General features: G+C 41.2%; 1 protein-coding gene across 6 annotated transcripts in view; it reads left to right on the forward strand.

Moving 5' to 3' along the window:
• The window catches only part of RTEL1 (regulator of telomere elongation helicase 1), a 50,897-nt gene extending 27,985 nt beyond the window's left edge, over positions 1 to 22,912 (forward strand). The window contains exons 23-35 of one of the 6 annotated variants that reach the window (XM_027790152.2): positions 571 to 686; positions 1,479 to 1,602; positions 2,730 to 2,883; positions 4,590 to 4,744; positions 7,496 to 7,591; positions 9,125 to 9,332; positions 10,597 to 10,734; positions 11,308 to 11,424; positions 13,322 to 13,564; positions 15,139 to 15,303; positions 15,985 to 16,170; positions 16,688 to 16,791; positions 21,917 to 22,912. In XM_027790152.2, the coding sequence (XP_027645953.1) occupies positions 571 to 686; positions 1,479 to 1,602; positions 2,730 to 2,883; positions 4,590 to 4,744; positions 7,496 to 7,591; positions 9,125 to 9,332; positions 10,597 to 10,734; positions 11,308 to 11,424; positions 13,322 to 13,564; positions 15,139 to 15,303; positions 15,985 to 16,170; positions 16,688 to 16,791; positions 21,917 to 21,991 (1,881 nt within the window). In that variant the 3' untranslated portion in view covers positions 21,992 to 22,912. Of the gene's footprint in view, positions 1 to 570; positions 687 to 1,478; positions 1,603 to 2,729; positions 2,884 to 4,589; positions 4,745 to 7,495; positions 7,592 to 9,124; positions 9,333 to 10,596; positions 10,735 to 11,307; positions 11,425 to 13,321; positions 13,565 to 15,138; positions 15,304 to 15,984; positions 16,171 to 16,687 lie in introns of all 6 variants that reach the window. The other 5 variants (XM_027790155.2, XR_008748743.1, XR_008748744.1 and 2 more) reach the window with 5 other exon arrangements.
• Positions 22,913 to 24,983: the final 2,071 nt, after the last annotated feature.

Below are 24,983 nucleotides of genomic sequence, written 5' to 3' on the forward strand. Positions count from 1 at the left end.
GAAATGGTATAATTTAGTTTCAGTCAAAGTCTTTGTATGCATTTTGTCCATCTATGAGGGAATTACTTCATCCAGAGGGGGGACAGGCAGCAAGAATTCCCTGGGCTGGCTGGTTTGGGGTTTTTTGTTTTGATGATTTGCAAGTCTGAGGGGTGTGTGTGTGTGAGATTTTGGTTGTTTGTATTTTGTTTTGTTTTGGGTTTGTTCTTTCTATTGCTTCAGGCATGACAATGAGCGACATTATGAATTTAGTTTATTGTCCTGCAGGGATAGCTGTTAGGTCCTAAATAATTCAGTGAGTCTGCTTTACTACCAAGGCTGTTGGTGCACCATGTACTAAATAGCCCCCCAGGCTGGATATTACTGGAGTTTTCTGTGCACCCTAAGTCAGGTGTGATATTCAAGTCAACCTCTATTTGGTTTTCATGGGCTTTTAGAGATCTGTCAGAAGATCTTGTTGGATATAGTGATTTCTTTTTTAATTTCTTTTGAAAGAAAGAGTGACTGTATAGCACGGAAAATACATTTTACCTGGTAAAAAATGTTAATTCTTCCTCCCACCTATTGCAGTATTTATCTGGGCATGAGTGGTACAGTCATCAAGCTTCCCGGGCTGTTAATCAGGCTATTGGCAGAGTCATCAGACATCGTCAAGACTATGGTGCCATCTTCCTCTGTGACCACAGGTAAAACCTTGGCTCTAGAGCATAAACATGCATCACTATCTTTATATCCCAACACAGGTGTCGGTATTTTGTGTATAAAAGTGCTGATGTTACTGTTTGGAGAAGGCTACAGTTCATAAGTAATTAAACTATTTTATGTAACAGGTTCTATAAATATTGTTCTACTTGGAGAAAGCAACTAGATTGTTGTCTTCTTCCAAAATATCCTGTCTTGAAGCTGCAGAAAGATTAACAGTATTAATGCAAAATAAGCCAATTTGTTGAATTAGTGTTTATAATGTTACTGGAAATTATTTGGTAATAACTTATGGTTTTGCATTTTCTCCATCTCTCATTTGAAAAGGCAGTCACCAGCACTGCAGCTTTTTGAGAGGAGGATGGAAATGAAGAAAGGTTATATTACTGAAGCAATGTAATCTATATTAATATGGTACATCAATATTATATTGCATTAATATCCATCAATATAATATGTATAGGCAACGAGTTTAAGTGATAACCTTCAATGCTGAGGCTCGACTGGGGAGAGCGAGCACATTGCATTCAGTACTACTGTTGTACAGTTAAAGATTTTTATGGATTAAAGAAAGGAATTGGCTGATCGCATGGGACATGGTATCAACAAAGCCCTTTTCTCCTGAGTGCAGACCTCACCCCATTATATTTACTGCACTGTTTCAATCTCTTGTTGACTTGCTGCTCCTCCCTTGTCCTTTTGGACCCTGATCTAGTGGTTTTTTTAATTCATTTAGGCCAACCCATAAAATTCTCTCCTTTTCCAATCCTACACAGGTTTGCAGCTGCTGATGTAAGAGCCAAGCTGCCTTCATGGATCCGCCCTTACGTGAATGTTTATGACAACTTTGGGCATGCAATCAGAAGTGTTTCCCAGTTCTTCCGTGTTGCTCAAGAAATTGTAAGTGTCTTAAAAAAAACCACCAAAAAACCCCAACAAACAAACAAAAACCCAACAACCAAATTTTCTTGATAGTGTTAGAAACTGGGAATATTAAGCCAGGTGAGAGATGTGACCTGTCTTGTCACTTCTAAACATCGGAAGCTTTACGGGAAAAGCCGTATACCCCTGTTTTCTCCAAGAGCGAGCTGGGACAGGATGTGTTGTCATGCTGGGCAGCTCATGAGGTTAGATCACAAAAATAACTTCCTTCTCCAGTTCTTCCTAAATCAACACAGCTTTCACTGGATGATACACAAATACTGGAACTGATGTTAGTATGAAAAAGCTTTCTACTTCACCCTCAGGGGAGAGGGTATATGCGTGGAGGAATCGGTCAAACTCTTAGATTTCAATCAGAGCTGACTGGTAGAGTGAGACAAACCCATCAGTGGTTACTACGGTTCATCACTGGGTCATCATCATTAATATGGCTTCTAACTTAGTATTAAGAAGCTCCTTCTCTCGGTAACAGTTCCTTGATTGAAAAAGTAACGTTATAAAAAGATTTTCTAATTGATTGGAGAAAGTCATTGCAAGAAATGGGCTGGAAGCCAGACAGGGGAATTCTTTGTCCCCAAAGTGGAGGTTAAGGTTAAAATAAACACTTGAAATTTTACATACAGACTTGGCTGACCTCCTGGGAGATGCTTTAGCCAAATACAAGTTATTCAAAACAATAAGTTACAGATGGATGAGGCTGGATGACTTGATGATCTTTTCTGATGATAAATGGGAGCTTCATGGTAAAGAAGAACCACAGCCCAATGTGCTTTGCTAGAAGGAGCTATGTGGCAGGGATAGTGTTAGGAAGCAATTGCTTTAACGGGGTCATGACCCTTTTTCTCTTGCAGAGGTCACTTAGTGCTAAGCCTGCTTACTACACTTCATCTGTCTGTGTCACTTACTAGTTATTTGTTGCCTTTTTCAAAAGCACGTAAATCCAGAACGTGTAATGATCTTGCTGTCAAGGGTTATTTGGAGAAAAAAGAGGTGTCTTTGGGTTGTTGCTGAGACTTTTGGTTGTGAAGGAAGTGGAGTGGGAGAGTAGCTTTTGTCTACTATAACACTCCATAAACTGCTTGCAGATGCCGCCACCCGTGCCACAATGCCCTTCTGCCTCTGCTGGTTCCCTAAGTGTAAGTGATACGGCACCATCTACTTCATCTGAGCACGTCCTCTCCCTGAAAAAAGCCAAAAACTTGGATGACCATGTTCCCAGTTTGAAGAGGAAAAAACCAGGTAGGTTTGGGTGCTCCAGATAAACTTTTTTGTTTTAAGCTTAACCAGAAAAGGAGAAGCAAGAGACTAGAAACTGGAATGGGAGAGAAAGCAAAGAGAGCTAAAAGACTGATGTAGAAGTCTGATCAGAAGGAACGTAGCTCAGCGTTAGAGAACAGGGGAGCCAGCTGCAACCACAGAGCAGAGGGGCAGATAGGGCCTGAAAAGCATCCTGCAGAACAGGAGCAGTTTGATGGAATATCATAGATAGTTTAAAAAAAATGAACTGGAAGTTGGTTTCTGATGAGCACTGACTTTCATGTGCCCTTCTCCCATCCTGTTGTATAAATGACTGTTACACAGTAAGAAAACAAAGACAGCATTGTCCTTGGAACAAAACAGTATTTTAAAATTTGTGGTTAGCTAATGCCAGAGAAGAAAGTATTTTCCATGCTTTCAGAATGTTTCACTCTAGATTGCTTGCTGTTTTGGAACAGAACAATGAAATGGTTAAAGCTGTGGTTCCAGAACGGTTATGGCTGAGTGAGATGGTGATTTCATGTCACATCTAAGCCAGGGTGGCTGTGGGTTGTCATCAAAAGGAGCTACTTCGGCCACCACTTTTTTCCTGCCTCAATTTCCCACCATGTGCTTATGCTCCTTCCCTTGAATTGAATCCATCTATTGTGCAGCTGCAGAGCAAGCAGATGAGCTTGCTGAACCAATTTACCTTTCATCCACATGACTGGTAGATCAATTTAAAGGCTGGGCTGGAATGTGTGACTGGAGGTAACGGGAAGAAGCTGCATTGCCTCTTTTGGTGTAGATTTTGAGTTGCAGTGCATTAGCAAACAAAAAAAAAAAGGCTGGGGGGAGGGTTTATGAATTAGAAATTGCACTTTCAGATTAAAATCTTGCCTCAGATAATGAATATTGCAGACTTGTAGAATACATTATCTGAAACAAAAATCCACCATTGCATTAAGATCAACATCAAACTGCACCTGTAATTGTAGTTTTGGCTAAATAATTTATTGTACTGACTTTTTATTTATAGTGTAATATACTTCCATTCTTAAAATAGTGACTTTAATAACTATTGAAGTAATTTCACAAAATAGAGGGAATATATTTTGAGGAGAGTACCTTTTAGAAGTAGCCAATTGTTGCTAATTTGACACTACCTGCAGCTTTAAATTCTTACATTCAAAACCAAATACACCTGGATCCTGATTGATGTGTTCTTGGAACCTGAGGATGACTGTGTCTTATAGGTATTGATACTGTGAGAATTGTAGGCTTTAAAAATGCTTGTTCTGTTTAAAAATAATAAATAATTTCATGTCAGAATCTCTTAAAAACAGGAACTCAATTTTTGGGAAATCCATAATGCTAAAGTAGTTAAACACAGGCAGCTGTTGCAGTAAGACTTTTTTTCCATTGATACTAAGCCATTTTGAGGTTAAACATGACAATAACTTAAGGAAGAGTTTGAGAGAAGTCCACCAGGTTGTGGTAACAAATGCTTGAGCAATTTTGGAAGTGATTAACCAAAGCAGTCTTCTTACTAAGTCATATAATGAAACTTTGCAAGGCGTGGAAGATTAAACAAACAAATTCATCTGTGTGGATTACTGTGTAAGTTTTTGAGGTATTACTAAGTCAAAGAAAATATAAGAGATAATGTGGAATGTTAATTTGTCATCTGTATTATGCTGTGATGCCAGTAAGTGGAGGTGGAGCGTTCAGCCTATGTGTGGAATATGAACAAGAGCTCGTCTCACCCAGAAGACAATGTTGCGGGCTCTTGGATGCATTGGAGTGCCATGAGAAGAGCAGCAAAGATGCACAGGAGGAAAGTGCCTTGGTGGGAGAGGAAAAGGTAATGGCAATCGTGTAGCAAAACATGCTTCTAAGTAAAAATTGTAAGCTCTAAAGCAAAATTAGTTTGGCATTGATTTAAAAGTACCAGCTCAAGAAAAACTCATGTAATCAGCACTGGTTCTCATAACTAAGCTTAATCAAAGGGTTTCCTTGCCACATTCAACTAGATGACCAACAGGTACATACTTGTACTGCGCTCCATAGCTGCTGACCACTTAGGTTCCTGAAGTTACCCGTGCTCTCCAGAGAACAAGGTGTTCTCAAAGAAGAGATGGTAGCTACACACTTCCTCCTGGGTGGGAATCTGCATCAACATTTCATATGTGACCAGATACTGAATTAAAAAGAGGATGGGGGGAGGGTTTATGAATTAGAAACTGCACTTTCAGGTTAAAATCTGATTTGCCTCAGATATTGAATATTGCAGACTTGCAGAGTATGTTATTGGAATCAAAAATCTGCTATTGCATTAAGATCAACGAAGCTGTTTCTGTGCTGTTCCTTTTCTTCCCTCTTGGATTAGTATTTTTAATATGTCAGTGATTAGGCTGTGTTCTTCTTGCTTTATCCCAAATCCCCATTTGCAGTTGTTGGTGGGGTAGCTCCTGTACCTGGCTACCATCAGCAGTATTTCATTGCTGGCTCGCAGACTTGAGTTTGGCCAATGACTGGTCTGTGGACTCCAGGAATGCCTGTTGCAGCATATTTGAGTGGTTTGCTTAGGGAAAGAATTCCTAAGGGAAAGTGAGGAGGTGTAAGGAGTATCTCAGGAATATCTAAGGGGGCCTAAGGGAGATGGAGACATGAACAAAACAGAGAGAATGTACAAACCTGGTGAAATAAACCAGGATAGTGAGTATTTAACTTGTGTCCAGCTGAGTGAGAAATCTGCTCCATCGCCTATGGGCCACCATGACAGACACAAGAACTTATTCTTTGGAAACTCTGGCACATCTCCAGGGACTTGGTGATTCTGCTACAGTGTCTCATTAGGACAGCTGTACTGCTTTTGGCATAATTTCCTTAAGTCAAGTAAGTTGGTGGTCAGTCTTAATGGCTTGACTGCGCTTTCTGTTTGGTGTTACTACATATCTGTGGCTTGATGACCTGGCACCAGACATCCTTGGGAGTGTAGTCCTGAGACACGCAGAGCCTCTGAGGCAACCAGCTTTCACTCTGAGTCTAGTATTGAGCTGATTTTAATAAGCACTGGAGTTGGACTGGTAGTGGGGTTGGTGTGGTTTCATAACTTTCTTCACCATCCATCATAGTATCTGTGTGGCTATATTTTCTTTTATCAAGGTTATATTGTACCCTTGATCCCTAAATAACGGAAACTTGGCTGTGGTCATTCTGAAACAGTTTGCTTAGTGTGAAAAAGAAGAGAAGAATTCTTGCCTTTGTCATCTCAAAAAATCAAAATAGAAGAAATAGTCTCTCAACCCTTTTACAAAATGATTTGACAATTGCTCTTAATCAGTTTTACTTGTGAGATATGCCGTATGGAAACCTATCTTTGAGAAGTCTTATTTCTTCTGGATCATGCTATTCAAGGTGGTGCCTTTACATAGCCCAGGATAAAGAAGATGGGTTTGATAGGTTTTCTGGCTTACTGCATGTATCATAAACGTTTGATTTGCTGCTTGTATTCCAATTCTTCATTCCATGACATGATGCTTAAAGAAAATACATTTAAATGTGCACTTAAATCATGGTCAGGCTTGTCTGGAAATCAGTATCCCTGCAGTATGATGAGTGCACTGAAGGCTTTATTTCTTGAGTACCAGCAGCTGACTACAAGCTGCCAAATCTGAGGTCATTGGCTTATTTTTTTTGTTTGTTTTAAGCATTGTTGGTTCAGTCATAGTTAATTTGACTTTGAAACAATGCTTTTTGAAACAACGCTGTTATGCACTGGTAGTCACATACTTGCCATGAAATTCTTTCATTGGGCAAGAGCAAAGAAATAAATCACTTTGCATATCTGCTTTCGCAACAGGTGAATAGAAACCAGCTGGCAATATGAGGCTATCCTGTGGTTTCTTCTGTTAATTAATTGATTGGTTTCAATGTGGTTGATACTGGCTTGATCTGATAATATTGGAGACTGCTATTAAGCAATTCTACTCCTCTTGCTTATGCCCACTCACTTCTCTTTTGGAGCTTTTGTATATACCAGTATTCCCAGTCACCGCAGTACAAGCATGGTTCTCTGTTACTGGGAATGGGAGATGCTAAAGAATTTGTCAAGCCGCAAGTGTTTCTGCCACTGTCTCACCCTATCTGCCCTGATATTTTCTACAAGACTGCTTAGGCTTCCCTTCGCAGTACCCCAAGAAAAGCCTGATAATAGGTTTTCTTCAGAAGAGAAGTACTTCCAGGCAGGAAAGTGAAGGGGCATGTGGGGCATCAGTTACACACAGATATGTGTGTGCTCTCAGGGCTGCCCCAAAACAGCTGTAAGTCCAGCTTTGCTTAATTGGGAATCTGTACCCTCAAGACCACCTTTGTAATTAATTTCCTCTGTTTTGGTTTCTCTTTCTGAATTGTCCCATAAGCGATTAATTTCTAGAAATACGTATGTGTCCCAGGCTATGTTGCAATAATTTAGGTTGACTTGTTTCACTTTCTTGAATGGTGTCACAAACTGTTTTAACGAGCTTTAGAACTGGAAATGGCTAAATTAAATGGACGATAACTTTGAAAAGCATTTTTTTGGACCTTTCTTCTTTTCTTTTAATCTTCCCAGGCACAGCGTCTGTCAACGCTTTCCCTTCAGTATGAGAAGAGGTTAACTGATGAGCAGAAAGGAGGAAGGAAGAAAATAAAGCTAGTCAGCAATACAGTATGTGTTTTTATGTGTCTGTGCCATCCCTTTGATCCATAGACTGCTGTAATTTGAATTGGAAATTTCCAGGCAGACAGATGACTGGTGCCAGAACAATTATTTTTTTTTTTCTCCAAACTGTAAATAATCACCAATGTACATCCAAAATCTTTGTCACGCTTTTTCTCAAGACATCATAGGGTCCAGGTAGGGCTAGTAGGTGAAAAGAATTGTTTTCTGACATTGACTACCTTGCAAACCTCTCCCGTTGAGCAGGTGTGGTGGGTGGTTTCATTCTTTTTGATTAGAATAAATAGTTCAGTTGAAAGGGACCTACAACAATCATTTAGTCCAAGAGAGCCTCAAATGATGCAACTGACGAGTTTTGTTTGGGTAAGCGATCACACCTGAACCCCACCTGCGGTGGGGCATTGTGTGTCGTGGTTGCGGCTGGGCGTTACTGTTGTGCCCTGTCTCCAAACTCAGTTAACTCATTATGCAGCTAGTTGCATAGGAGTCATGGTAAATTAACAAGAATTTATTGTGGGAGAATCACATGGGTGATATGTGCTGTTCAACATACTGTCTTAACCCGGTGCTGCCTCTGTCAGGCTCCATCACCTAGCAAACAAAACTGATAGAATTCATCACAGATCCTGAAGCTGATAATATCCAAGGTGTGAGGAAGGGAGCAGGTTCATTGCAGAAGGCTGTGTTTGCAGTTGGTTGCTATCTGCTGTCACGATGAGTCAGCCTAGCCCTCAAGGTTTGGAGTAAATGTCATTTCTCTTAAGCCTTCTCCTAAGAATGGAATTGCGCAATAAGACTTGGCTGCCTTCTCTAGGAATATTCCTCTGAAAGGGTCAGTTTTGTCAGCAAAGAAAGCGAACAGCGTCGCTCCCCTCTTCTGTGAGGGAATGAACGTTCACAGATATTAGAGATTCATGTTATAGAAATAGATACAATAATCAGCTGGATAAATTAACAGTGTATTGTGCCTCGGGGGTTGCCCCGTTGATACTGGGTTTTGTCAGGAAGGCATGTGACAAGGGTCCAACGGCTTCTGTGCTCACAGTGTCATCGTCATAAAGGACGGGTAGTTCTGAATGTGTTTCAAGTCCCTGCTGCTTGTGATTGTAGAATAAGTAAGTTTCCCAACACGAGAGAGTAACCTAGTTTACTTGTGTAGTGTCTTCAAGAAATGTCTTAGAAGAACTGAAATGCTGGAACATCCTGTGGTCTTTATCTCCTGCTTCAGAGATTTGTTTTCAGTTAATTGGACATTTCCAGGGGGTAGGCCAGTTAGATTTGTGTTTATTCTGTGGCACTGAACCTTTTCTTCTGTTTTGTTGGGTTTTTTGGGAAATAACATATAACATATGATGTGGAGGTGACTACCATAACTGCAAGAGACAGTATGTTACTGTTACTTGAAAACATTCATTGTCCTGTGTGCTGGCAGAAGTGTAAATATATTGCTTCCACCTGAACTCATGGGAGAGTAACTTCTCATGTCTTACTATGTAGTGAAAAGTCTTCCTGTGTTTGCAGCAAGATAAGAAAGCAGACCCGATGGACCCGAAGAAGACGCGTGCCATGCTGTACATCGCCATGGTGAAGGAGACCCTAAGCCAACAGAACTATGATCTCTTCTCTAAGGCTCTTCAGGACTACAAGAAAACAGACAACTTCCATACTATGTTATCTCAAATGAGCTCTCTCTTTGTAGAGGATAAAAAGAAGCATATCTTGTTACGAGGTATGATGACTTCCTTACTCTAGTTATATGACGTCACCTTTGTCTCTTACATAGATGGCTGTTTCAGAGGTAAGTGGTTTAGATTTGAAGTACAGATCAGTCAGGATGGTAATCATGAACATTCATCACTTCATATCCCCAGATCACACAGAAAATCCTAGCTTTCATATGTTTGCGTCTTGAGAGGCCTGAAAAAAATCACATTCCATGGAAGCTTTTGTTACTTTAAACTTTGCCTAAAAATAGTAGTATAGCTTATTCCCTGTGATTTAGGAGGTAAGGTCAAGAGTGTGGTTGTGTGAGTTGGATAGGTGCACTCATAAAGGGTTCAGTGTTAATACAGTAAATGAGTAGACAGAATATCTAGAGAAATTTTCTATTTAATGATGTGTATAAAGTTGAGTTATCTGGGAAAACGTGGATAGTTTGCTGGTTTAGCTGGTATTTTCTTGGCTTTTAACAATTGCAGTGACAGGAACTGGATTCCCACCAGTGTTTCTTCTAGTTTAACAGTGTTCTCTGTGAGTTTTCATTTTCCTCTCAACTTGTGAGCAAATGGGCAGGTTTTTCTGTGACTTTTTTCATCTACAAAAATAAAAAAGCATAGTTATGCATCTTGTAAATTTTTTAAGGTTAAGGAGAGGGAAGCACAGCATGAGCATGTAGTACTAATAGTAGCCACAGTCTCTTTCCCAATTTGCTGATCTTACTAAATGATTCCTAAATAAGAATAATTACTAAATAAGAAAATACTGGGTTGCCAAACGAAGGTCTAAGTCTAGTTTTCAAAAGTTACAGGCACTCAAAACCTAAAGTTCGTTTGATGTTTGGGCTTTTGGTTGGCAAGTGTTTTGTGGCAATTAAGTAAGATGAGGTGTAAACCTAAGTATATCAGTTATTCAAAGTATCAGCCTAGCAGGTACTTTGACCCCATGGTTGATGACTGTTTATGAAGCTCCAGGTACCTGTTTCACTGAGAAGCAAGCTACTTCATATTTGCAATGAAAAAATTACAGTTATTACCTACTGGTAATAACATTGCTGGAATTTGCGTGACAGCTGACCTGTCTGTAACTTATAAGCGTGCTTATTGTATAGATAGTAGATAATTACATTTCAATTTTCAGTTGTATAGCTGGGTTTTTTTATCTTCGTGTTACCTAGCCTAGAATTGCTGCCATTGTATGTTTCTGTGGCATTTATTAGCTGTTGTGTACTGATTTATTTTTTTTAATTCCCCCCACTTCCCTCTCTTTAATGAAAGAATTTTACCAGTTTGTTCGACCTCAACACAAAAAGCAGTTTGATGAAGCATGTTGCAACCTGACTGGAGTGGGCTGTGGCTACAAACCTGAGCACAGCCTCCTGCGGGAAGAGAGAGAGGGACTAGCCAAGAATACAGGTGAGCTGGCTTCAGCACCGTGCAAGCAGCTGTACTGTTTGGTGGACATTACTGGGTTGTAGAGCAAAATGGATGTGACGTGTAGAAATGCAAGGACAGAAGGGAATTTATTTTAATATTGATCTATTTCTCTGCTCTGTATGATCTTGCCTGCCTTCCTGTGAACATACGCAGATGCCTGAGTGTTAGTTGCTGCGTAGTTAGTAATGATGCCATTTTATTTCAAAAGGGGTAAAATCCTTTTCAATTGAAATATTGAAATTGTGGATCTAGTCTGTGAATTTTAAAACTTTGTGTGGTTTGCTTTGTGGTAAAACTTTGCTACCCACATAGCGCCACCCAAATTGTGAACAGAGGATAATCATGTCCTTGCAGAACCTGTGAAATCTTTGAAACCCTGCAACAATAAAGTCCTAAAAAAAAAAGCAGGGTGTTGGCTCATCCTCTCCTATCAGAGAAATAAATCTACATCTTCAGGTGGTGTTTTCAGCCTAGAGTGGCATACTTTGAAATGCACCGTTCTGTGTTCATTCTTCCTAAGTTCACTGTTAACGGATGGATTTGATTTAACAGAAGAAAACCAGAGTCGGCAGAAAACTGCATTCTCAGAGGGCTCGTGTGCTCAGCTGAACCCCGGGCTCCACTTGAACCAGGGAGGAGTCCACTTGACAACAGGACTGAATAGTGCAGGTACCCTTCACGTTAAATAAAAACATAGCCTCCAGGTAATAACCTGTTATGCTTTTATTTCATCATTGACTGTAAATTCTCCTGGTGGGAAGCGATGTTTTTTTGTGTTCATCCAGCACAGTGGCTCACTGTCTGTAGGTTGGAGTGATGCCAATTCAGAATTTTCAGCAAGGATTGTACAAAATGAAACACACAAGCCAGTAAGTTAAATCAAGGTAGATATGAAAGGAACGAACTAAAGCCAGATGCTTCTGTTGACACCAGACTGACCTGGTGTATGTCAGTGAGGGAAGGAAATGGTGCGTTGAGCACAGAACTGCTGGGCTTCCTGTTTATCCAGGGCTCGTGAAAGAGCAGTTTAAGGAGTGTAATTTTAGATTAGGTCATTATGAATCCAGGTAGGAAGAAGAAAACAGTTCCTTTTTTTTGTCACTGGTAATGTGCATGCTCCTTGTGAACAGTCTGCTTTTTCTGCAGAAACGGAGACTAGCAAATGTATTCTCTCCCTGGTGTGTAATCTCTGTATGCATCCCTCTAATCTCATTCTGTCCGGTATTTATCTTTGAAGGCAAAGACACAATTATTATTTCATTACAGATCTTCCTGAGAACAGCTGGGAATTTTTTTGTATTTCTCACAAGGAAATGAGTAGGATAGTTGGACAGCTTAGAAGTCTTTCTTTAGAGGGTAAAGAATAGTCAAAGGCTAATCCTTTCTTTAAAAATAAAAATAAAAAGCCCATGTTTCCTGGAAGGTTTTAAAAGCTTTTGATGTATGAAGCAGCGTTGTTTCTTTTATTTGTTTTCCTGTTTTGTATTTTAAGAACATTTGAACAAAACAGAATCTTTGGTACTTATTTTGTCCTGAGGTAGATGAGATTAATTTTCACAGAAACTTGTTCCCACTAAAAGAAATTAAGAAAATACTTGCATTTATTGCTGTCATTATTTCTGTTGCTCACTCCTTGAGTATGCTCCTGTGAATGTGCCAGAAAGCTGTGTAATACGCAGTAAAAGATACTGATTATAAAATTCACACCCATGTTTTTCCCCTTTCAGGAAACTGAACTAAGCCCACCTTTTAAAACTTCATTATCTTCTTTAACATCTTTAAAAGCACTTTAACGGAGAATAAAGATCTGAATACCAAAAGGTGTGACTAGTTAATTTAGATCAGTTTCTTATCATACGCTTCACATTTGCATGCCTGTAATATGAAAAATAAAACCTTTTCCTCTAAAACGTATCAGAAATCAGGCTGATGTTGGGAACAGAGGTCTGCTTGGAATTTAGCAGGATGTTCATGGCAGCTCCCACCCTCTGTGTCACTCCTACATTGCTCTTGTGTTATCTTGTGTGTTATTTCAGCTTAGTTATTCTTTTTTGACATTCTGTTTTCCTGTTGGGAAACATGTACACATGCCTCTTCTCATTTTGTTAATAAGGGTTGAGTAACATAGTCTTTAAAATTGCTCTCACCAGTTTCCTTGCCCATGTGTCAGGCCAGCAGAGTCGGTTAAGCCAGCTGTTTAAAAGGCTTCTGCTCCTCCAGTGTAGCACAAAACCTGATTTATTGCTGAGCTACATGCACAGTCTTTTCTGTGTTGCCTTTTTCTCATTCCCTAGTCACATTTCTCATTGTAAAAGATAAAAAAACCTCCCAACAATGCTAAAAGTGACCCCCAGAATTAATTTCCTCGGTTGCCATTTCCAGGAGCAGGTCTCGGTGATGCCAAAGGCCACGCCAGAGGGAGGTGTGTGGCTGTGCAGGCGGTGTTGGCTTGATCACTTTAAAGTGGTCCAGGAGCTCCCTTCCAAATGAGAAGGGACATCAGTACAAAGGAGCGACCTGCTTGTTCCTCCCCAAGCCCTGCTCACCTGCGCTCTTTGTCCCTCAGGGCAGAATGCCAGTCAGGCTCCAAGGAAAGACACTGAAAAAGCTTCAAGCCCAAGGAGAGATCACCACCAGGCCCTCAGGACTGCCTATCTCAACGACATAAAAAAGGCTTTGAACAAAAGTGCTTGCAGCCGTTTCTACAAAGCGTTGTTAGATTACAAGAGGACCAATAACTATGACAATATGATCTCGGTGGTAGCAGCCCTCACCACCGAGAGTCCAGAAGACTTTCATCTCCTACAAAGTAAGGGATTTTTTTTTTAAAATCACTTTTATTTAGCTGGAAAGATGATGTAGGTGCTGTGATCTCATGTGAGCAATAACCTTTCACTGGTCGTTAGTCTGCAAATTCTCCGCTTTCAGGAAAAACTTAGCATTGGTTAACTTCACCTCTCATCTTTCAGTTTAGCAAACCAGCTAAATGGAGCAGCAGGACGGATGTGTTCAACGAATGTCGTTTGGAGAGCTAAAAGTGTCAAGATTATAAAATATTCCGTTTGCCCAGTTAGAAATTGTCCATTAAAACCATTGTATAAGACCTCAGTAATTCCAGTCCTAACCTTCAGTCAAGCTAACTTCAGTCCAATTATTTTGTTACCTTTTTTTATCCTCAGTTACTACAAGTGGTTGCTCTTTAGCAAAGACAGTGCTGACTACTGCACTGACTCAATTTTGCTCTCATGACCGTTGATTGCTATACTGGTGCTAAGCTCCTAGATGGCTTCCAGGTTTTGGAATAAGCAGTGGCACTTTTGATTTGCTGTTCCTCTACAGAGCTTCACTTTGAATAGTTATAGAACTGTGTCATAATTTAGTATCCTTATCATTCATAATAATCTTCTACACATTCCAAGCTATTATTTAATTTCTTAGTAGTTTGTTTTGGGTTTTTGCCTTTCATGGGGTTAATGATGAAAGGATTTAGGAAGCTATACAAGTTTTCAAAATTTGAAATAGGGTGGTTTTGTTTAAAAAAAAAGTTTATTATATGCTTATCTTGATTGCCTTCGTGGATGCACCTTGGCTTGTGCTATGTAACACCTCAGTTTGACCTTCTCCCTTGTGTCTGCTGGGAACTCCTCTGCAGGGAATGATCCATAAGGTGCCTTCTGGGAAATGCTGATGTAGTTTTGGTTGTTGTCTTTAGGAAGTAACAATAACAACTACTCCATTGACCTTGAATAGATGTCGTAGTCTCCAAATTTTTAGAAAATAACTTTTCTGGTCCATGAACAAGTCAATGAGTCTTGATGCAGTGAAGAGTGGGAGGGAAGTTGTGTGGCGCTGTGAGTCATCCTCTCCCCCGAGCATTCCTTCTGACAGACGGAGTCAGTATCTTTCCTGAGCAAATGTTTTCACCTCAGAAGACTTGTGGTAGAGTTGCCTGTGCTTGGCAGTAAGTCATAATTGGGATTTTTTTAGAATTTCTGTATGTGTGGTGAATCATTGTCAACAACACCACCACAGAACAGCAACAAGGAATTTCCTTGTTGACAGTCTTTTTGGATACTGTGTATATACCTGGTTTTGCTAGATCACTTGTCAGGTAAAGGGCTGGAGGAGGTATTTATGCTTAGCTGTAGAGAACGGAATAACTTTGAGGTAAATCAAGATTATTTTCAATACTATATAATTACCTGTCTTCTGACAAGGAAAACCTTGTAATAATGATGTGAACAAACCCAAAGTGTTCCACCAACCTGAAGGTACTCTGAGGAATATGGCTGATATTGTTCAGCTTCCAAAGAATTTTTCCCTTCCAAAGTCTCCCACGGTCACGCATTTATTGTGATTTTGACTGTATTTTCTTGTTGACAGGGTTTAACATGTTTGTGCGCCCTCATCACAAAGAGCAGTTCAAACAGATGTGTAAAGATTTGACTGGACTGGCCTGTGGTGAGGGAGAAAAGCAAGTGCGACAGCAGGTGCAAAGCGAGGGGAGTTCAGAAAGCTGGAGCAGTAAAGACAACAGCCACGGACAAGGTTGGGAACAAATATTTGTCTGGAGTTTAGAATCTTTATTTATTATGATGGGTGGGCCTCCCCGCCCAACATGTGTGAAGGAAGATCAAAGCAGTTGACTGTGCAAATTGTGTTTCAAAACAAAAAAAAAAGCAAAAACAAACAAAAAACTTACTAGCTGTAATATAGAAGGCAATGTGAGATGGGGAAGTGCAGAGAAACAAGAAAAAAATTATAGTGCCATCTTCTGTAAACTGTGAAGTACATTGTGGGTGAAGGCAGAATTTTTGCCTCTGAGTGAGGTGGGGGCAGGAGTGGATTGAGATCCACTCAGTCTAGGAAAGATTTCCACAGAGCTTTTTCTATATAAAGGGTCCCTTTCAATAATAATGCATGTGTTGGTATCAGAAACTTCTGTTACCAAATGGTATGGCATGAAAAAAAATAATTGTTCTTTTAGAAGTTGTGGGTTTAGAAATTGTTTTTCTTTTACAATGGCAACTTACTGAACTTGTTGCTAGTGGCATGAAAAAAAATAATTGTTCTTTTAGAAGTTGTGGGTTTAGAAATTGTTTTTCTTTTACAATGGCAACTTACTGAACTTGTTGCTAGTGGTGTTTTACGGAGCTGTGTGTTGTGTCTGTATCATGCTGGTTTGCATGTTGGTTGGTTTGGTTGTGTTTTGTTTTTTTTCATAACCAGATGCAGCTACTTCTGAGGGTAAGGTGCCGGAGGAAATTCAGAGGAATATTTCTTCCTCTCACTTTAAGCAGGAAAGCAAACTTGAACTGCCAAAGATTAAAGTATCAAAAGAAACCAGAAATGTGAGAGCACCCACAGGCTCTGGAGCTGTGCCTGTCTTTCCCCCAGAGATGGAAACAGACATTGGTAGGTATAGGTGAGATCTGGGATGTCTTGCTCTAATACTGGGGAATAAAGATAAGTTAAGAGAAAGGAGAATTATGCTGATGGTCTGTTATACATTGACTGGTTCATGCCTGTATTTGCACAGGTGCGATATTGATTAGCCCGGTTTGCCAAGTCAGATTTGAACTTTCTGTCACTTCCATGTGTTCTCTCAAAGTACTTTGTTGCCTTTATCACAATGGTGCAATAGTTTCCTGAGAACTTAGATAATTTTTTTTCTCTACAACTTCCTTGTAAAGTGAGGATGTAACCTCAGTTTCTAAATGGGGATCTGAAACACTGAGAGCCTGAGTGAGGTCATATGAAAGAAAATGTAACAGGGCCCGCTGTGCACTGTTAAGGTAGTCCATAAAGTGCATGCTCATTTGTTTTCTGGACTGCACTGGGAATGTATATGCATGAAAATCTCACAGGTGATTACTGGAATTTAGTCATGTCCTCCCTTCCTTTCTCTGTCCCCACTCCCCCTCTCTTCTAGGAAGATTCCAGTGCTGTAACTGCAAGTCTGAGGATGATGTGCCTTTTAAATGTCCATTGTGTGACTTCACTTGCTGCAAAACATGCTGGGAGCAGTTGTTAAAGGTTGTCTTGCTTACTGGTTTCAGTTTTTCCTGAAACTGCTGGAAAATGTTGTGCTTTTCAGGAGAACTACGTGGACAGCCCTGGAAACAGAATTCCTCTTTTTACAGAGAGTATGCCCAAATCCCAGTGGAAGACTTACCACTTGTTTCATTATTTTCCATGTTCTGCAGTGTGATAGGAGGCAGACCTCTGCCTTCTGCTGGGGTTTTTATACCTTTGCATCTCCTTCTGAGCTGCCTCCACATGTTTTCCTGTCTAAAGCTACACAGGCAACAAGCTGTGGAGTCAACTTAAAAAAAAGGTCTTGGTTGTTTTTTTTTTTTAACATCAGAATCTTTTCCTTTTTTTTTCTCTCCTTGCTTAGTTTCATAATTTTCCCCGTCTAAAAACCTACTGTAAAGCACTATCATGAGACGAGGCACATCAGGAGCAGGCTGCTCAGGGAAGTGGTGGAGTCACCACCCTGGTGTAGATCTAGCACTTAGGGGCACAGTTTAGTGGTGGACTTGGTAGTGCTGGGTTAACAGTTGAACTCACTGATCATAAGGATCTTTTCCAACCTAAATGGTTCTATGAATCTGGGATTCTGAATTTATGCTCAAATATTTATCTCCTGTGTCATCCTGTCCTTTGGTTTTCCTGGCTGAGGAAATTGGTGGTTGAAATTCTTTAGGTAAGAGAATGTAATTGCTCCCACACTGTGTGTTTGGTGGCATCTTACCCAACATTGGATCCGGCAGCCAGGTGTTAGTAATCTGGGGCCCTGGGTATGGAAACCAAATACAAAGTTGAGTGGTGTCTAAAGATTTATAGGTGAACGATGAAGCTCAGAAACCTACAAAAACACTACAGAAGAGATTTCTTCAACTATGTGAATCTATGAGTAAGTACAAAATAATCAGTCATTCCAAGCTGTAGAAAAAGGTTTGGTTTTTTTTCAAGAAGATGACTGAGTTATGTTAGCTAAGTGTAGAAAATAGTATACTAACATCCAAATAAAATATAACAACCAAGACAGACTTGGCCCAAGAGGAATACATAATAATGTCCAGACTGATATTCTCAAACATGTATCTCCTAGAGGGAATTCAGAATAGCTGTTCAACTAAATTTCATTCTCGGTCTGCTATGCCATATTTCTTCAAAATTAAAATCACAAAGTATTGATTTATAAGGAATATATGTAAGAAAGTACAAGAAAGCCAAAGGCAGGCATCTCATCTTTGCTGCAGGCTGGGCAGTCAAACCAGTCACCCTGGATAGGAGTTACCACTGAATACTCGGTTGTTCGTTTTATGCCAAGGTATAATGGGGATGAACATCTGACAGCCAGCATACCCTGCTTCAGAAAAGGCTCTAGGAAAGCCACGACAAGAATTTTAATAGCATGTGTTTGTAATTGTTGCTTGAGACTTGAGTTGATTAAGGAACAGAATGAGCTCCCTGGGGAGTTGTTGGGGTTTTTTTTGTTAGGCATTTATTATCCCACAGGGAGATTATCTTATCTCATCCCATAAATTTTTTTTTTTAATGTCTGGGGAAAAACCTCTCTCCTTTTGCCAGTAAGATGTAACTTGCAATTGTTGTTTCATCAGCTTAAGAATCCACAAAAGTAGAACTGCTGCATATTGAGCAATTGTACCGTGCTGTTCCATGGGTTTTGTCTTGAAATTGGTTAATTCTGAGGTCTGAAGTGAATGTGCATTTTCATACCTCATAGATCACAGAAATTGCTGTCTACGTGTTTTTTTAATAGCTCCTTTATCTGATTGCACATCTCTCAGACTGGGGATTAAAATAGTCTGGTTTACTGGATTAGACTGTATTTGAAACCCAGGTGCTTGAATGCATGTTGGAGGAGGGCAACAAAGCTGGTGGAGGGGCTGGAAGGCACACCCTGTGAGGGGTGCTGAGCACCTGGGGTCTCTCGGGTTTGGAGAGAGGGGGCTGAGGGGTGACCTTATTGCTCTCTACAGTTTCCTGAGGAGGGGATGTGGAGAGGGAGGTGCTGAGCTCTTCCCCCTGGTGTCCAGTGAACTGTGTGGAACAGTTCAAAGCTGTGTTGGAGAGATTCAGACTAGATACTAGGAAACACTTCTTTACTGAGAAGGTGGTCGGACGATGGAACAGGCTTCCTAGAGAGGGGGGCGATACCCCAGTGCCTTTAATAATACGCTTTAACTGTTGTTCAGCCCTGAAATGGTCAGGCAGTTGGACTAGATGATCATTACAGGTCTCTTTCAACTGGAAGTATTCTTTCCGTCCTATTCAGATATCCAATACAAAACTGTCTTTGGGGAAATGAGTCATTCCCCGTGGATCATTATTATTAATGCCTTCCATATTTGCCACTTCTCTGAATAATCTTGCTAGTTACAGTGAAACTTCGTCCCACGTTGTACCAGGTGGTGGCAGGTGTTTTTCTTAGCAAGGTGAATCAGAGCTTTGCTTTGTGGTAGCATACCACAGCCGTGTGAGGTCAATACAGCCATTATAATCTGGAAAGACCGATACAGTTTGAAGCAACTAATCAGAACATGACAGCAGACATACTGAGTCAGAGCAAAGGTTCATCCAGCGCAGCATTCTGTCTCTGACAGTGGCCAAAAAAGAACATGGCAAGCCTGAGTGATTATTCTTGCAGGTGATCTCTGCCCCAAAGCTATTTGCAGCACAAGAACTCCCTGAGCCAGAGGCTGCTGCTGCACATTGAGAAACCTCTGGTGCATTTCCAGCACATCAGCCAATTCCCTTGAACACAGGCGAGCTTGCCCATGTCCTACAGCAAGCGCTTCCACAGCTGAGCCCAGTGTTACGTGAAGAGCCACCACAATTTTTGCCATCCTTTTGAACTAGCTTCTTGCTAGTTCAGTTTAATGCTCTGTTTCCTTAACAAGGACATACAAAATATGCTTCCAGTCGTCAAGAAAATGCATCCTGGGTACCCTGTCCTTCATCAGCAGTCCTTTGGAGTCTTCCTACGTACGCCAGCAGCATGATCCATTTGCTTCCTCCATAGACAACATACATCAAAGTCCTTATTTTGAAGAATGTTTTTTTCCTTGCTTTGAACAACAAACTAGTGTGTGTGTGTAAGAAGCATCTTCTCACCAGCTGAGACATTCTGCTCCACTGTTCCAGAACATGAAACTACGTGGTCCATCACCTTTCCTTACCTTATGCTATAGCTCTAGTGATGAATGGGTCTCAGTACACATTAATGTTAGCTTGCTTACAGCATCATAGAATTGATACGATTCAAGTGTAGTTCAGTTAAGGAACAGTTGAATATTTGGTAGTTTGGGATATTACTCGAGGTCTGAGAGACACTTCTCCCAGTGATGAGGCAAAACTGTTCTGCCAGTCACGCAGATGAGAAGGAGGAGGAGGAGCAGCCTGGCTGAGAGCGCAGGATTGCAGGCGGGAAGGAGGTTATTCCATGTTTCTCTGAAACCGGTCCCAGAGGAACCATCTCCCAACACTTCCCTCCGCATTCCCACCCGTGCTGGTCGTACAGGCTGTGCGTGGCAAGGGCTGGGGGGGGGGGTGCCCTTACCAGCAGGAAATGAGCAACCCAGTTAGTGTCTGAGCCCTGAGCTCGCCCCGTGGCCCTGGGCTTTGTCACCACTGACTGGGCTGGATTGAAAACTTGCTAATAAAAATATTAGCAATTTTCCTTGCTAATAAGTTACTCACTGTGTTTCTTCAGCTCAGAAGTGCTTTGGTGGTGGTGTCCACGAGGAAGTGACTAACAGCCTGTCATTCAAAATGCAGTAACTTGGTTCTTGCAAATTGTTATGTCTATTCCGATTTGTTGTTTTACTGAAACAACTTAGTTGGTGAGAGAGGCGATGAATAATTTTGGAACGTTTTAGAAGATTTTGGAGAAGCAGACAGAATTCCCTGGAGCTGGGAAAGGTTATTAGAGGGATTAGCGCTTGTGCACGTTGGAGGATTTTTGGTGCGTTAGGGGAAGCCTTGCAGAGCCTGTGCCAGTATACGCAGCTTTAGGGTGCCGTTTTTTGTGCAAAGGTCTGTTGCTGCTTTTCAATGTTTAAACGCATCATGTTTATTCATCCTCTTTTTGCAGGTCTTTCAGAGAGACTGAGCTATTTTGGATATCTGTAGTATGGGCAAATACTGTAAGATTTCAGAGTTACTTTATTACACTTAATTTTCAGAGCTCTTTGACAAATCGCTGTCTACTGGGAGGTAAAATGAGTTTTCCTCTCCCCCTCCATTTATGGTGTTTCAACTACTGTTTCTAGAATCAAAATACACTGCCTGAGCCTACTTTGCAGTCTACATCTTTTGTAGCAACAATTAACTTCGACACTGTAATGAAACCTACAGTGCCACTGGTGTAGGCAACAATCATTTTAGCCTACTGAGCTGGCAATTTTTTTGCAAAGATTAATTTTTTTTAAAAAAAAACTTATTACTATCTCACTTTTGAAATAAGCAGAGCATTTTAATTTTACCAGTAATTTGCAAGATATAGAAAGAACAGTTGGGGTCCAGCTGCAGGTCAAATGGCTAAAGACCAGGCTTTAAAATAAGATGAGCGAAGAAGCAGACTGAAACCTGGATGGGGAAATGGTTGCCTCATGTACCCAGTCTTCTCCTCTTAACTGGGAAAGGTGTGGGGTGGTATGAAGAAATAAACGTACTTGGTTCCTTCCTCTACAAAGCTCTTGGTCTGTATCAGAGATGTCGGGGTATGCCCAGGTGATAGCTTCCTTCTCGTCTGCGCGAGAGGAAGCAGGAGTTTGGGGAGCACATCGGCCATCGCGCGGGATTCTACTGATAACAAGTACATCTAATTCTCAACAGCTCTTGCAGCCTCTGTGTTCCTTGTTCCTGTATTTGTCTTCCAGCTGTCACAGCTGTCATTAGGCTGAGACACCTGCTGTAAAGTTTGCTACTTGACCGGGAGGCTTTGTCCTCCTCTTGTTACTAGCAGTTAAATAACCAACTGCACAGTGACACTGTGTTTAAAAATAGCAGATAAAATATTCGGGACTGTCAAATGACTGGCATGGCTTGTAGTTGGTACTGGACAATCACAAACTTGATAGAGAAATTTAATATATTATCTGTGCATTTTGTTTGTTTATTTATATAGAAGGTGAAGAAGTGCCCGGAGTGCCGCAGTGATGTGAAGAAGCAGCGATTAATCCAAGCTTTCTTCTGGGCATAATCGCACTGACAGAAAGGGCAAGTGCTTTGTATCAGCAGAAAGAAATGGCTGCACTCTGGCTCTCAAGCTGAACAGAAGCAGGATGAATATTTAAATATCTTCAATCCTTGGCACTGGATTACATGCTGTGCACCAACACGTATCACTTCTTCCCACAAAGGTGATCCAGCCTGGAAGGTCTCTCCAGCCCCTGGCAGGAGAAGGGGACAAAAGCAGCGTATTGTCCTGTATTGGAACCAAGAAGGTTAATTTCTTACTACTTTTAGCTCGTCAATTCTATTATGGCCACTCTTAGGCTTGAAACTTTATGTCCTGGAGACATCTGTCCTTCATGAGCCTCTCAGGTAATCCCAGATCCTGGAAAAAAACCCAGCAGTAGTGCTACAGTGGAACTGAGCTGGCTAGGTGAGGAGGCCAGGCTCCCCAGCCTACCGCGCTGGCGTTCCTGGAAGAAGTGATTCACTGTGTGGTGTTTGGCAGCAGCTGCTGTCTTCAGTAGCAGAAGATACTGAATTTTAAAGATGAGCTCTTTAAAAACAACTTCAGGGATTAGATAGCAAGCAGGAACACTCCCTTGCATCTGCTGTGTATCCCAAAGCCTGACTCCTTCATCGTGCTGGGTTTTTTTGAAAGGTGCTTCAAAGGAGGCTGTAGTTTCTGCTCAGTGCTGCTATTTCCATTGTGCCCGTGTGATCTGATGTTCACTTTCCAAAAAGAAAAAGGACCATTTTCTCATTTCTCATTCTCATTTTCTCTTAAAGAAAATTGGCTTAAAACTTTAAAATAAATCAAGTTAGATGGGTTACAAAAAACTCCTTCCACTCTCTGTCAGTAGTGGGTATGAGCGGTTAACCTGTCCCAATTTTAAATCTTCAGTAGCTGCTGTAAATTTAACTATAAATAAAATCCTTTTTGTTTTAATTGGGTTTTGTTTGATTTTTATCAGTTATGTAAACAGTAGGTAGGAGTAAGTGGGAAGGTTTATACTGTGGGATTTTTGACACTTGAATACTTTTGATTGTATTTTCACTTGGTACTTAGTTGTGGGGTTCCTGTGATGACAGAGACCCTTCATATAGCGTATGTTTCCAGAATTTTCTGGGAGAACATACACTTCAATAATTTTAGGGGCAGGTTGGTTTTTTCCTCAGCCTCTAGGTAGATTCCATATCAGTGGAATTTTGGAAAATTTTATGTTAATAATTGATAACTCAAAATTGAAAAGTGAGCTGCATTTTAACAAAAAATTTCAAAGGTTCTTATTTCCCCTGATTATACAATTCAAAACGGGTCTCTTTGTAGTTGCTGGGATATTGGTCCTCACTGAGAAATTTCTTTTTTCGGGTTGGGATCCCCTTGCCACAGGAGCAGCCTAGGGGAGCGGTGACGCCGGGCCCCTGGCGTGTGTGCAGGCTGGGCTCTCAGGCCAGGCTGTCGGAAGGGCAAGAAAAGCGGTGTTCTGAAATGGCAGCAAAGCAGGGACTTCCCGTACTTCATTAACCAGTAATTAGAAATAACAAAGATGTAGACAGGAATAAAGGGAATTTGGAGCTAGCATATATTCTGACGTGTTTAAATCTGTGAATGAATTTTACCTTCTATCTATTCACCTGTCTATTCAGTGCACTACTGATGGTGGTTTACATTCTGAAAAAAAGAACAAATCATGCAGAGAAAACCCTAGATATTTGAAATGTTAAGTGGGGAAAATTACAGGAAAATGTATGTATGCATAGATGTGTTGTAAAAAGGCGCAGGGGCAGGCTTGGAGTGATGGTGTCAGGAAGGCAGTAGGGGGGAACTTCTCCTTCCAAAGGACTCTGGTTTTGTAGCGTTGGTGACTGCGTCGTGTTTAATGGTGGCAGAGCTCTGTTTGCTGGACTGAAACCTTGCCAGAAGCATGGAAGACAGCTTTGTTTCCCAAAACCAAAGCAATTCCATACCTGAAATGTGCTTAAATTTATTTGTGGGTCAAGGGGGTTGTGATGAGCTTATACCTTCGCAACTTGGGCCCTGAGTGTTCTTTATCATCATTAGTTCTCCTTTTTTTCTTCTCTCTATAAAAACTTCTGTAGTGCAATAGTTAAAGGTATACTTATTAAAGACGCAAGAAGGGTGATGCTCTTGGGGGAAGCAGATCAGCCGGTGCTGACGTTGTGCAGTGGGCGGGTTGGGGGGTCTGCACGGGGTGAAGCCCCACAGCCACCTCTGAGCAGGTCCCTGCAGCTGTTTAGATGCTTGTTTTGAATTCTTGTCTGTTCTTTCAGCCCGGGCAAAAGGTGGAAGGGGAAATCCAAGAGCTGGGTGAAGGCTGGGAGCGGTAAAATGTTAGTAAGATAGTCCACTCTGAATATCTCTGCCTGGGGAGAACTGCAGCTTACTGCTTATGCCACTGGAGGGAAACCACAGCATGGGACATGCCTTGGAACACCTTAATGATGGCTTTGGCTTTGCCTGATGGAATTTTATCTGCTATGGGCTGCAAAAATGCCCTCAGATCCAGCAAGACTCAATGAAATACTTAAAAGGTATGTGTGATTTGCTGGGGAAAACTTTTTTTTTTCCCCCCTAGCTGTGCTTTTTACTTGCCACCAGAGTTGTTTTAGTTCTGAAGGCTGCGCCTACATGGGAATGCTCTGTTGCTAGTCAGGGCAGAGGAACTATGTGAATGTCTTTGTGCCTTCAAGAGATTCATAAATTCCTCCTTGTCCTCTTCAGCAGTCGGATCATCTTGCTGAAGAGATTTACGGTTGTGTGCCTTCGCTGGCTCCGCCTGCCCCAAAAGCTCTGCAGCAACAGTGTCCCCACTGCCTGCAGATGGGATTGATCTGGAGCTGCTCTGGTTTTGTTGCTGCTTTCTGATGCAGCGGGTCTCATCTGGGTCCCTGCTGTCAGCATGGCTCGGGCAGGACAGATGGGTGCTGACAGGTGCTGACAGGTGCTGGTGATGGGAGAGCATCCAGCCTGCAGGGGGTTGTCCTTGTCTGCAGCT

This window comes from Falco peregrinus, chromosome 9 (assembly GCF_023634155.1).
Source record: "Falco peregrinus isolate bFalPer1 chromosome 9, bFalPer1.pri, whole genome shotgun sequence".
In the NCBI taxonomy this organism is placed as follows: domain Eukaryota; kingdom Metazoa; phylum Chordata; class Aves; order Falconiformes; family Falconidae; genus Falco; species Falco peregrinus.